The 12,321-nt window shown below is 59.5% G+C and overlaps 7 protein-coding genes across 7 annotated transcripts; 2 read left to right on the top strand and 5 right to left on the bottom strand.

Annotated features, from left to right (window-relative positions):
- Positions 1-892: 892 nt before the first annotated feature.
- EX895_004227 (uncharacterized protein) lies at positions 893-1,189 on the bottom strand (the record flags this gene model as incomplete). Its single annotated transcript, XM_029884823.1, has 1 exon — positions 893-1,189. One exon carries the CDS (start codon positions 1,187-1,189, stop codon positions 893-895), a length of 297 nt encoding a protein of 98 aa, XP_029738924.1.
- Positions 1,190-1,774: 585 nt separating this feature from the next.
- EX895_004226 (uncharacterized protein) lies at positions 1,775-2,443 on the bottom strand (the record flags this gene model as incomplete). Its single annotated transcript, XM_029884822.1, has 1 exon — positions 1,775-2,443. The coding sequence occupies one exon, from the start codon at positions 2,441-2,443 to the stop codon at positions 1,775-1,777; it is 669 nt and encodes a 222-aa protein (XP_029738923.1).
- A 330-nt stretch (positions 2,444-2,773) lies between these two features.
- On the bottom strand, positions 2,774-3,877 carry EX895_004225 (uncharacterized protein; the record flags this gene model as incomplete). Its single annotated transcript, XM_029884821.1, has 1 exon — positions 2,774-3,877. The coding sequence occupies one exon, from the start codon at positions 3,875-3,877 to the stop codon at positions 2,774-2,776; it is 1,104 nt and encodes a 367-aa protein (XP_029738922.1).
- A 637-nt stretch (positions 3,878-4,514) lies between these two features.
- On the top strand, positions 4,515-5,654 carry EX895_004224 (uncharacterized protein; the record flags this gene model as incomplete). The annotated part of the gene is made up of 1 exon (XM_029884820.1): positions 4,515-5,654. The coding sequence occupies one exon, from the start codon at positions 4,515-4,517 to the stop codon at positions 5,652-5,654; it is 1,140 nt and encodes a 379-aa protein (XP_029738921.1).
- Positions 5,655-5,780: 126 nt separating this feature from the next.
- EX895_004223 (uncharacterized protein) lies at positions 5,781-7,712 on the bottom strand (the record flags this gene model as incomplete). Its single annotated transcript, XM_029884819.1, has 1 exon — positions 5,781-7,712. The coding sequence occupies one exon, from the start codon at positions 7,710-7,712 to the stop codon at positions 5,781-5,783; it is 1,932 nt and encodes a 643-aa protein (XP_029738920.1).
- A 990-nt stretch (positions 7,713-8,702) lies between these two features.
- On the top strand, positions 8,703-10,700 carry EX895_004222 (uncharacterized protein; the record flags this gene model as incomplete). The annotated part of the gene is made up of 1 exon (XM_029884818.1): positions 8,703-10,700. One exon carries the CDS (start codon positions 8,703-8,705, stop codon positions 10,698-10,700), a length of 1,998 nt encoding a protein of 665 aa, XP_029738919.1.
- Positions 10,701-10,821: 121 nt separating this feature from the next.
- Positions 10,822-11,745, bottom strand: EX895_004221 (uncharacterized protein; the record flags this gene model as incomplete). The annotated part of the gene is made up of 1 exon (XM_029884817.1): positions 10,822-11,745. The coding sequence occupies one exon, from the start codon at positions 11,743-11,745 to the stop codon at positions 10,822-10,824; it is 924 nt and encodes a 307-aa protein (XP_029738918.1).
- Between the last annotated feature and the right edge of the window lie 576 nt (positions 11,746-12,321).

Genomic DNA, 12,321 nt, shown 5'->3' with positions numbered 1-12,321 from the left:
CGAACGACGCGAAAGCTGTGCGAGATGTGTGATGGTCAAGAGGTAGGCAAAGCGGAACAAGGTGGGCCGATGCAACCTGAATCGAGAGCTCGGTTGGCGGCAAGCTGTTGCGCCATCTTGCGACGGCATCAACGCGACGTTGTCCGACAGCAAGTCCGACGGCGAGAGGAGATAAGCTTCGCAGCGGGTCGGTGATGCAAGGCCCGTGTCTATTTGGGCAGGTCTAGAGAGAAGGAAGGGTCCAGAGTTGTGTTGCGACTGCCAAGACATTCGCATTTAGCGGAAGGAGCTATTCCATACTGACACTAGCATGCATTGGCGCACGACATCGTTGCAGGCATTTCGCAGTGGGGCAGGTCCACGCGAGCAAACAGTGCAGACGAAACAGCGTTCGAGTAAGCGGCTAACAAGGGGGCATTAGTTCTTGGCGCTGCACGTTGAGCATAGCCGACGTTGACTCTCTGAGCCTTTTGTCATGGAATAAAAAGACGAGCTCGCTTAGGACAGATGCTCTCTAGACCGCGCGCTGCAGTGCTACTTCAGCGCGATGGAGCGATGATCATGCTTTGAAATCTCACTCAGTGAAGAACAAGCCATCCACTGCGGAGAAGTGGATAGTTGAATTTGAACGAGTTTGAGGCAGAGATGATAAATGAGGAAAGATAGACAACGAGCAGAAGGAAGCCGACATGAATGCGAGGGTGGCGGTGTCAGGAATCGGCGTTTGTCGGAAGTCTGACGTCCGAAACAGCAAACAGTCGAGGTGACCGATGGTTGCATGTGCACACCTACACAGCTAAGGCTGTTTCTTGGCAGGAAGAGCTCGAAAAGGCATGACCCAAGACAAGATCTCGATCCAGCAACCCCGCGCAATCGGGGGCGATGGCGAGGCTCATTTGATCTCCCTCCAACGCTTCTGCAGCGCCTGGGCCACGGTAAAGTAGTCGGTCAAGCGAGCACGCTCGGTCAAATCTTTGACGACCAGGTGGTACTCGGGGATGGTAAAAGTGGCGTTGATGAGGATGGCCTTGAGGGCGTCGTCCTCGACAGCTCGACCGGCGGTGGCTTGCTTGTACTCGAGCGAAAGGGACTGAAGACGTTGGATGAAATCGTCCATGTCCTTGCCCTGGAGTTTTAGTTGGCAGATGCGCACAAAGAGCAGGCACGAAGCTGAGGTTTCGCCGGCCATGGTTGCAGATGTAAAGGCGACTTTTGTGTGTATAGACGTTTCGATGCAAGAGAGCGGCGTGGGGTTGTGAGCTCGGGGCAGAGTATATATGTCTTCGCAAAACAGTCGAGCACGAGATCAAGTTGCAGCGCAAAAGTTCAACAGCGCAGCAACATCCGGTGGGGACAAAAAATATAACGCTGTTCTGCCGTCATTGCCATTTCATTTGAGAGCGAGGTCACAATCTCGACGTCGAAGTCGTGGGTCTTGCGGCGGCGGCGCTTGACTCGGTCCTGGCCCGCCCACCCTCTGCATACCACGCAAGAACCTGATCCACCACGGGCTGCGTGCACCCTCTCCACATGTGATCCGCTCCCTCGACCAAATGCAACCGATGCGTCTCGGGTCGGCGTCTAGGGTTGGAGGAGATTGCTTCAAAGTAGCATCGAGCGTCTTGAACATCGACTAGTTGATCAGCTTTACCGTGCAGTATCAATCTGAAGCCACAGCCACGAAAGCACCAAGGGGTGGTGGGGGATTGAGGAAAAAAGTGGGGTTGTCAGTCGTGGTTACTACGGTCGTGAGAAAGGGTGGCTGGTGGAAGGCTTACACGTGGGTGTTTGTGTTGAGCTTGGCCACGTAGTCAACGGGGGTTTCAAGCTGGGACATTGCTTGCAGGTCCTTGGGCCAGACGATGTATTTGCGTTTCTTGCCCGCACTGGTGATGTTCCACTCGTAGAATCCTTGCTTGTCGAACCCCTCCTGAAAGCGAGCATAGCTCTGTAACACTTTCTTCATGTGCCATCGCCCCGACACGGCCACCAGCTTATCTACATAGCCCTTGGCACCCATATCCCGCTTCAGCTCCGCCTCAGGCCGACTGAGATAAATCCATGACACCATGGATCCTCTGGAATGCGCCACGATCAGCTCTAGCGTGTATCCGAGTTGGTGGTGCAGGTGGCGGATGACGCTGGACAGATCCTCGACGTCGTTACCGAGGTTGCCCATCGTCCAGTCCCCGCCCGTGTCGCCATTGCCTCTGAAGTCGAACCGGAACGAGTCGATGGGCAGCGCTGCTGCAAGCGCTCGATGGTAGCATTGGTTCTTGTGTGCGAGCAGGCCGTGTAAGATGAGCGCGATGCGTCGGTCTCCCGAGCTGCTGCTGCTGCTGCTGCTGCTGCTGCTGGAGTCCTTTCGATGCAAGAGACCGATGATGTCAACCCCAGGCTGGATAGACGGCACACGCACTTGTGTCTCGTTGTCGTCCGTCATGCTTGCGATCCGTGACTGATCGTGGTGGTGGTAGTGGTGGTGGTAGTGGTGATGGAGGACGTGGGCCAGGTGGAAGGCGGTATACCGGCATTTGGACAGCGGCTTCTTCGGCAGAGAGTATAGCCGAAATTCCTGAATATTTGGAAATAAAATATTTTGGTATCAACGAACTTAATCGTTGAGAAAATCAAACCACAAAAATCGACATTTTTTTTTCCATCGAGCCGATCAGCGTCGACGTCGACGAATGGTGATGCCTCTGCAACACTCTCACTCACCACAGAAGCAAACACAAGAGTGGGAAGGGCAATTGCGTTCCATGTCATACATCTACAAAGGGGGACGAATGACGACAAATGCAGCACCATCTTGCACCTTGAATTGTACCGCACCGTCAGCGTGTCGCAGTAGGGTGGTGCTGCCAGCTTTGAGCGTTGATGTTGACCTTGCTTCTGTTGTTGCTGCTGCTGCTGCTGCTGCTGCTGCTGCTGCTGGTTGCACCTCAACGTTACCGCTGAGGACGACGACGACTTGGAAGCTGGCATCGAGCGTGGCATCTTGGTGAAATCGGTCCATGCGGAAGTACTCAAGAGCCTGTGGAGCGAGCAGATTGCTGTCGGTGCGTCCCTTGGCACGCGTCACGAGCGTCGAAAGCTGGTCGGCGGTCAGCGTATCGATGTCGACGGCGGTGATGGCTTTCTCGAAGCCTAGTCCCAGATGGCCGTACTTTCGGCCGTCGAGTTGGAAGTCTCGCCACTCGAGCAGGATCGAAAGGTCCTCGGGTTCCTGTACTTCCACCAGCAGGATTCCTTGGCCGATAGCGTGAAGCATGCCAGGTGGCACATAGACCGTATCGCCCGCCTCCACTTGGACACAATGCATCATCCCTAACATCACCTCGATCTCCTGTGCATCCACCATCTTCAACATGTCTTGCGCCGAAACACCTTGTCGCAAACCCAGGTACACTTGACCAGGCGTCAAGATATGCCAGGCTTCTGCTTTACCGTGGTTGCGGTTGACGTGGGCTCGCGCCCAGTCGGCATGTGGGTGAGCGTGGATGGGTAGTCGCTGACCGGCATCGAGCAGCTTGATGAGTAGCTTCGTGTCGTTGCCGTACTTGTCCACATGGGCCGATCCGAGCCACGCAACGGGATCGTATTGGATCTCGTCGATCAGCAGCGTGCCCGTCGTAGGAAGACGCGTGAGGCCGAGCGAGTCGGTACCCGCACAGCATGTCGTTGAAGCGACCCAGTCTTCAGGCTCCCGTTGGCTCTTGGAAGCTTCACCGCGGAACGACGAGATGCGCGGCCCACCCAGGTAGAACCGCTCCGGGAGCTGGTGCGAGGGCAGTACGATGGGCCCCGTCAGCTTGGACGCCGACGTGGACGAGGACGAGGACGAGGACGAGACTTGGTTCGATTCGCCTGGCATTGTTGCTGCTCTGTTGTGGTGGTAGCTGATGATGTCGTCTTTGTGGTAGTGAGTGTGGCAAGAAAGAAGAGCGGCGTTGAAATACGAATGCGATCGCCTACCGCATTGTCGAGTTAAGAAGACCACCTCGGTGTACTCTTGCTTCTGTCGGGGATGGCAAGCTGCTGCGCTTTGGCACGTTGGTGTCTTGTCACTGTTCGCGTGTTGCTTATTGCGGCTGCTCGTACCAAAGGTAAACAATTGGCCGCGGAGAGCAAAGAGCCACGCGCCGTCGGTGTGCGGCAATTCAAATACGCCGAAGCTCCCCCCACGTTTGCCGCTCGGCCGCGTATTTCACCGACGACGACTCAATATTGCCTGCTCGCACCCGGCATCTCTTGCTTTGATCCCCAACTTGATCTACAGTACCTGTGCCACTAGGAGTCACATTGCCTTCCCGACTCGGTTATCATCCCGACTCAGCCATCTTGTCGACTCAGCCATCATTCTAGACTCCGAAAGGAAAGGAGAAGCGAGCCTTCTGTGTGCGACTCTGGAATAAATATCCTAAGCCTTAGCCTTTGCGACACACCTCGGCCCACTCTTCCCCACAAACACAAACACAACCATATACTCCACCGTCTTGTCGAAAACAGAAATGACCGCAGAGACCGTACCTATTATCGCGAGTGCAGCGCAGCAGCTCGTGATTGATGTCGATGGACTCGACGTTGATCTCACGCTGCAGCTCAAGGCGCTCGGCATCGAGCCGTGCGACATGACTTCGAACCAGTTCATCGTCGCCGACGCGCTTGCTCTGGAGCAGAACCAGGCTCTGCTCGAGCAGGTCATCCGCGATAGCCCTGGTGCCGACTGGCTGACGATCCTCGACCGTGTTTCGGTGAAGCTGTGCGCGCTCAACGTGGGTAATATCTCGGGACGGGCGCTGCTGCAGGCGTCGCCCGCGCATGCGTACAACACCGAGGCGATCGTGGCGCATGCTCTGGCGTACGACCGCGAGTTCGCTGCGGCCGGTATCGGTAAAGATCGCTACTGCATCAAGATCCTCTCCACGGGGCCGGGCATGCTTGCCGCCCGGATCCTGGAGAGCCAGCACGGGATCAGCACACTGGGCACCGGGCTGTTCTCGGTCCCGCAGGCACTCGCCGCGGCTCAGGCGGGATGCCTCTACATCTCGCCCTACTACAACGAGATCCTGACGCACTTTATGGCGCCCGCCGAGCGTCCCGTGTACGACAACCCGGTGACACAGCACCCCATGTCGCCGCGAATGGCACAGATCTACCAGGCCTATCGCTCCATCGCCCTCTCGACCCCCGGCAAACGACTGCCTGCCATCAAGGGCGCAAGCTACATTGCCATCAACGAGGTGCTCGCCATGCCGGAACTGGGTACGCAGCAGGTGACCATCCTCGCGCCCACGCTCGCCGAGATGATTGCACTCCAGACTCCAATCCGCGCTGCTGGCGATAAAGTGTACAAGCCCAGTATGACGTATGCACACGACCTTCCCGAGTCGTCCCTGCCGCTGCTCAAGGTTGACCCGCTGCGTGCCGACGGCAAGGCGCAGGTGTTTGATGTGGCTAGCGACTACCTCGCCAACAACGCGGCCGAGCTCGAGCGCGCAATCCACGACGACCCCGAGACGGCGAGGCGCATCAAAGACGCTGTCGAGGTCTTCCAGAAGGCCGAGCTGCAGGCAAAGGCTCTCATCGATGCCGCGGTTCTCAAGGTCAGTGCTGTGTCTGCGATCACCGCTACCCCTGTCGTCGCTTGAGATGGCGAGACGCAGTGGTGAGTGATATTATTTTCTTTGCAATATAACGGGTTTGATTCTGAACGTCGTACATCAACTTGTGCGAGTGAAAGGAGCAACACCAATGCGCCGAGCCGAGCAGCGCTGCTAATATGTCACTGAAAAGATCCTGGCTCCGCTCTTGCCCTCGAACGCGCCAGGCAGCTTCGCATCAGCATGAATCTCGTAGCCCTTGCCGTCCCTGGCGTCATCGAACACGAACACGGCCGCCCTGCGCGTATCACCCGTCAGCCGTCCGTCCCTGCCGATGTACTGGCCCGCAACGGCGGCGGCGGCGGGCGAGAGGTAGAATGCCTTGTTCCTGAGTGCACGGCTGACGGCGTGGACGACGAACCTCTGGTCGGCAGCCGAGTGGTCGCGCACCGCAGCACTGGTCGCGAGGGTTCCCGAACGTGTGTCGAAGCTGAGCGCACGGTTGGCCTGCTCAAACACGTAGAAGTGGCCCTCGCTTGGGGTGCCGCGGACGGGCTTGAAACCGGTTTCGAGCACCCAGGCGTCGGCATCGGCCTGGGCCCAGGGGACGAGCGGCTGGTGCGCGCCGTACTTGGCCTTGCAGGTGGCGTAGCCGTTGTAGGTGCCCTTGCTGTCCTGGCTGGCGGCGCGCACGTCGGGGAGTGCGGGCAGCGACGTGTCGCGCGTCGAGAAGTCGAACATCGACGTCAGATCGGACAGCTGCGTGCGGCGCCACTGGGTGATGCTCTCCTGGCGGAAGGGTTTGCCGATGGCTTGGGCCCACTGTTCGACGAAGAGGATCTGGGATTCGTGTGCCGCTGGCTCCGAGAACACGCCGCCATTACGCGTGAAGGGTGAAATGACATAGAAGGGCACACGGAAGCCTGGGCCGACGGGTTGCTGGCCGAGCGACTTGTTGTACGGGTCGACGATCCACTCGTTGGGTGCCTCGGTGGGTGTGGGGAAGTGGGCCATGACATGGTCCGCCCACCCGCCCGTCTCGTCGTACGAAACGATGAGCGCGGTGCTCGCATACTTGGCCCCGCGCGTCACGGCATCGACGACCTTCTTCTGGAGCCATGCACCGTCGAGCGGGCCGTAAGGCGGGTGCTCGCTCAGCTCGGTCGGCCCGACGATGAAGCTCACCTGCGGCAGCGTACCGTGCTGCGCATCCGAGTAGAACTTGTCGAGCCCCACGAACGCAAGACCTTTTTGGGCGAGCGGGGAGGCAGTGGGCGCCTGCTGGAACTGCTGGAACCACGCGAGCGGGTTGTCGTCAAAGTTGTCCGTGTCCTGATACACCTGCCACGAGATGCCGGCTTGCTCGAGGTACTCGGGCAGCGTCTTCCATTTGTACGGGTAGCACGAGTAGGTCGAGCCATCGCTGGCCGTCTCGCACCCCGCGGTCTCGCTGTTGTCGATGGCCGGCCCGCCGAGGTTGAGCTTGGCCTGGTCGATGCCGATCGTCCCCGCGAGCCACGAGATGCGGTTCGGGTCGGTCGAGCTGATGACCGACTCGTGGTAGTTATCTGCCAGCGTCCAGCCTTCGGCGACGGCGAAGTGTAGCGGGATGTCCTGGCGCTTGTAGTAGGCCAGCGAGAAGGGCGTGTTCTTGGAGGCCCATTTGTTGACGTTGCCGTTGTCGAAGGCAGCGTGGTTCTGCTGCCAGCTGTTGGACCCGGCGAGGGAACACTGCCATCGGTCGTTGGAGTCGCCGCCCTGGTGGTTGATGTACCAGGGCAGCAGGTGCGTCACTCCGGGAGGCGGGGTTGGGGGCGAAGGAGGCGAACTACCGGCGGCGGGTGCCGACACGGGGTTCCAGAAGGACGTCTTGTTTGTGTCGCTGCTGATGACGACGTTGGGATCGCCAAAGCCGCGCACGCCCGCTGCGGTCCCGAAGTAGTGGTCGAAGGCTCGGTTCTCTTGCATGAACAGCACAATGTGCTCGATCTGCGTGATGTCCTGGGCCTGCGCAGGCTGCATTGCGAGTGTCCATGTGGGCAGCTGGACGGCGACAAAGGCCAGGAGAGCCAGAAAGGACGAGGTGGCGGTCAAGACTTGGATCATGATGGCCATCAGAATGTCAAGGCGTAGAGATCGCTCGTTGGATTCGATGAGCAGCAGGTTGGAGCCCGAGAAGAGCAAAGAACGGCGTTACTAATATATGCATCGAGATACGCGCGCGCTCTTGGAAGGTCGAAGCTAGCCTAGGCACCACAGTACAGTAGGTACGCAACATCTCTGGGCGGAGTACAGTCTCGGCACTGACGGACGAGTGCGCACCGGCGGGAACGTGTCTGGAGCGCAGCCGAGAGCCGTCCACCCACGGACATGCAGCTACCCTCTTGGTGCAAGGAGCTGCAGGCCACTAGCACGTTTGGAACAACAGCAGCCTAAGTCGAGCGAGCATACTGTACGTCGGTCGCGTCGATCCTGTGCCAAAATTCCAACGCAACAACGCGGCTGTCGAGTTGCGCTCAATTGCCAAAATCGCCCTGACAGCGCGGGCATGCTGTGTGATACCGTCACCCGACTCGACTGTCAAGTTGCTCATAACAACACAAGGAGCGGTGACACGCTGCGACAGAGTCAGAGCCTACAGTAAAGCAGGATCGGCAGGGCCGAGTATGGGAAGGCAAAGAAGGCTTCTTTGTTGCCACAAAGGGTCCCAACTGTTGCTGCACCCGAAGCGAGACTCGGCTGTTGCTGCAAGATGGGAACGTGTCCGGAGCTGCTGAGGCCGAGCGAGTATCGAGCCCTATTATAAATCGGACTAGCCGAAATTTCGGGCTGCTGGTTGTTGTTCTTCTTCTTGCTCTTCTTGTTGCTATCACGTTTTCGCTGCTGTCACGCAACATGTTGCCGACCGCCGACGGCCGCGCTGGCTGATACTGTACCGCTTCAGTCAACTTGGATGAGTCTGGTTCGGCGGATTCTCCGATGGTCGTTGGTTGCTACTCCAAACTAGTCGCGCTTACTACGACAAACGACAATATTGGACGACCATCATCATGTCCGGTGCACCATCCATCGCCTGGTCCCACACACGCAATCACCATGACAGGCCGCGTGCGTACAGGTGTGCTTGGCGTCGCCGCGATGTGTGCGCTGTGCTGGTGCTCGCTGCAATGGGCGGCTCTGCTGCGCAGCATCGATGTGCGCACGCCTGTGCATCCGTGGTGGTCTCCAACAGCTCAGATTGCGGGTGATGCTGGAGATATGCCGCGGGTGCAGTACCACGAATGGAACGTCACGCGCACCGATATAGCTCCGGACGGCGTGATGCGGCCCATGATCCTCGTCAACGGGCGGTTTCCCGGACCGGCTATCCAGGCCAACGTGGGGGACACGCTGGTCGTCAAGGTCAACAACCAGCTGTCTGCCGACGACAGCTCCTCGTTCGCAAAGTGGAACGCAGCGGCGCGCGCGCGCTTTTCGACGCGGGTCGACGAGTACTACCCTCGGGGAACGGACGAGCGCGTGGCGATCCACTGGCACGGGCTGGCGATGCGCGGGGTGCCGGAACAGGACGGTGCTCCTGGATTCACATCGTGTGCGGTGCAGCCCGGTGGATCGCACACGTACCGGTTTCAGGTGACGCACGAGGATGTGGGCACGCACTGGTGGCACTCGCACTCGGGCATGGCTCGCGCGGATGGGTTGTGGGGCACGCTTGTCGTCCGCGATCCTAGGGGTAGGAGCGAGGAAACCCTACTCGCGACTGCAGGACTCCGGTGGGACGACGAACAGGTCATCACTCTCGGCGACCATTACTTTGCTCCGGGCATCGAGCAGCTGTCCTGGTTTATCTCGCGACACTCGCTTGGGTTCGAGCCGACGCCGGACAACATCCTGATCAACGGCCGAGGCACGTTCGACTGCACCCGCCTCCTCCGCAGCAATCACGAACACTTCAACTGCACGGCTCCTCCCCCCGACGCCGCCGCCGCCGCTCTCCAGCAGGCGGTTATCGAGCTGGAACCGCGTAAGACCCACCGCCTGCGTCTCGTCAATGTCGGCTCTGTAGGGCATCAGACGTTCTCGATCGACGAGCACGTGCTGACTGTAGTTGAAGCAGATGGGGTTGTGGTGGAGCCGTATGTGACGACAAGGGTGTCGATAGCTCCGGGGCAGAGGTACTCGGTGCTGGTGACGGCTGATCGGGCGGGTGATGGTGGCGAGGCGGGGTTTTGGCTGCGGTCCGAGATGGATAGCGAATGCTTTAACGTGGCGAATCCGAACTTGGACTATCAGGCGCGAGCGGTGGTGCGGTATAAGTCGTCGACGCGGCAGCGGCAGCACGAGCTGGAAATGCGCATCAAGCGCAACATTCTTCGTGCTGCAGGGGTGCCGAAGACGCAGGCCTGGCCGCGCAGACCGGGCGAGCAGGCGTGCCACGACGAACCAGCACATCTGCTGCGTCCGCTCCGAAGCGGCGGGCTGGGTGCACCTCCGACACCGGCACTCGATCTGGACAACGGCGACCGGCGCGAGATCATCACAGTGACCATGCCCAAGTTGGACCGCAACGGCCTTGTGCCCGTGTCGTGGATGAACCGCACCCAATGGCGCACACCGCGCACCCCGCTCCTGCACACCCTCGCGCTCAACACGAGCTCGATTGACGTTGCAAACCAGCTCGTGCTCTCGCCCTCCCCCTCGCGCGCAGTCACGCTCGAGCTGGTCATCAACAACAGCGACGAGGCGCCGCATCCGTTCCACCTGCACGGCCACGCGTTTTCGGTGCTGGCGCTTTCCGAGTCGCGCGTCGGCCTGGGCGCCTTCTCCGCGTCGTCTTCGCGATCCAGTGACGACGCCGTGTGGTTTGGCGAGGACGAGGCGCCGGTGCGCGATACGCTCTCGGTGCCCCGGCGCGGGTTTGCCGTGGTGCGCTGGAAGGCGGATAGTGCGGGCGTGTGGGCGATGCACTGCCATGTGCTGGTGCATATGATGACCGGCATGGCGCTGGCGGTGGCCGAGAGGGTGGACGAGCTACGCGGGCTCAAGTTTGTCGAGCGCCTGCAGAGGGGTGAGGGGCTGTGTGGTGCGTCGTAGCTCTCTGGCTAGATCTCCCGCAGCTGCTTTCACACAAAACTACACACACACACAGATATACGCTCGGCATTGGAAAGCGAACCAACTGTAAACGCACAATGCAATTGCATGCTCGAGATCATTACATAGTCTTGGCGCCACTGCCGTAGCCGACGCCGCTGTTGGCCCTTAACACCTCCCTTACATCCATGAGCGTCTTTCCGAGCACGTTGCGGCCCCTGCCGCTGCCGCCTTCGCCGCCCTCGCCCCAAAACACGTCCGTGGGGCTGGCATTGACGATCTCGCGGTCCTCGGTCTCGAGCAGCGCCTCGGTGAGTGCAGAGTATTGGCTGAATTTAGCGAGGACGACGTGGTGCATGACTTTGACGTTGATGCCGGTGGCGATCCAGCCCGGGTTGTAGAGGTGTGTGTGCGAGCGTGCGATGCGCATGGCGTCGAGCGGCGCTTTGGCGCGGCGCACTTTGCTGGCAATCTCCGGATGCGAGGGCAGGAACTTGAGCGACTGGAAGAGGTGCTCGGCCGACGGGTAGCGGATACCATTGTAGACGACCGGGTAGGCGAGTGTCGAGTTCGAGAGGTGGTAGTTCGGCTGGTCTTGGCGGAAGAAGGCGATGCGGCCGAGGGCGTCTGGGACCGACGCGAGGCCTGACCCCGCCGACGCCTGCTGCTGCTGCTGCTGCTGCTGCTGCTGCTGCTGCGATAGTGGTTGTGCATCCTGGATACCCCCACTACCACCGCTCACAGCAGCGGCCTGATCAGATCCCCCTTCCTTCTGCTCGTGCTGCTGCTGCGAGGAATACCCCTCGCCCGACACCAACGCCGTCAGAGGCGCCCCCGTCTCGACACCGTCCAGCGTCTGCGCCCCGCGGTGATGGTGGTGCCCATTGGGAGCCTCCAACCCGGGCTCAACGTGACCCGCCGCCGCTTTGCCACTAGATTGCTTCCACGTCGATGGCTTGAACAGCGACCGACGCTTCTGATTCGCCGCTCCTTCACCGTCGTACTGTGATGGTGCGGGTGCCGGTGCTATTGCTGCAGATGACATGCCTGCTTTTGCCACGCGTATAGATGCGTCTAGATTTTTTTGACTGGGTCGAGTTGCAGCTGGTCTTGCAAGATCCTGATTCGATGCGTGCTGTGCGATGGTGGTAGTGGTGGTGGTCAGTGATCAAACCAAGGTCCCCTCCATCATCTAGTCACGTCTGGACGATCCTACCGACGTACAACAACGCGGAGCTGCATCAAAGCACGCCATCCGTCCATTTCTTCCTGCATTTCCAACATTTTTTCGCCTCCACATGCATCCAAACCCCGGCAATCGACATCCGTCAATCGCCGTCCATCCGCACGCCGCCCGCTGCACGATCCAACTGTACAACACGTGTACTGTACCATGAAGTTGGGCCCCGCCCACAAAAGGCCGCGGTGCCCACCTCTTATTCCTTCTCGCCCCTCACCGACACGGTCACGACCATCTCGCTCACCGCCGTTCACACCCAGTGTGTGACTGTGCATTTGATCTTGCATCCGTGTATGCAAAACAAGACTAATAGAAAAACATATAGTGTACACCAACAAAAAGCCGCAAGAGAAGAGGAGGGGAGACATAGATACAAAGGCG

This window comes from Sporisorium graminicola, chromosome SGRAM_23 (assembly GCF_005498985.1).
Source record: "Sporisorium graminicola strain CBS 10092 chromosome SGRAM_23, whole genome shotgun sequence".
NCBI lineage: Eukaryota > Fungi > Basidiomycota > Ustilaginomycetes > Ustilaginales > Ustilaginaceae > Sporisorium > Sporisorium graminicola.
Note: the sequence above shows the minus strand (reverse complement) of the source record. Positions and strands in the feature narration are given on the sequence as shown.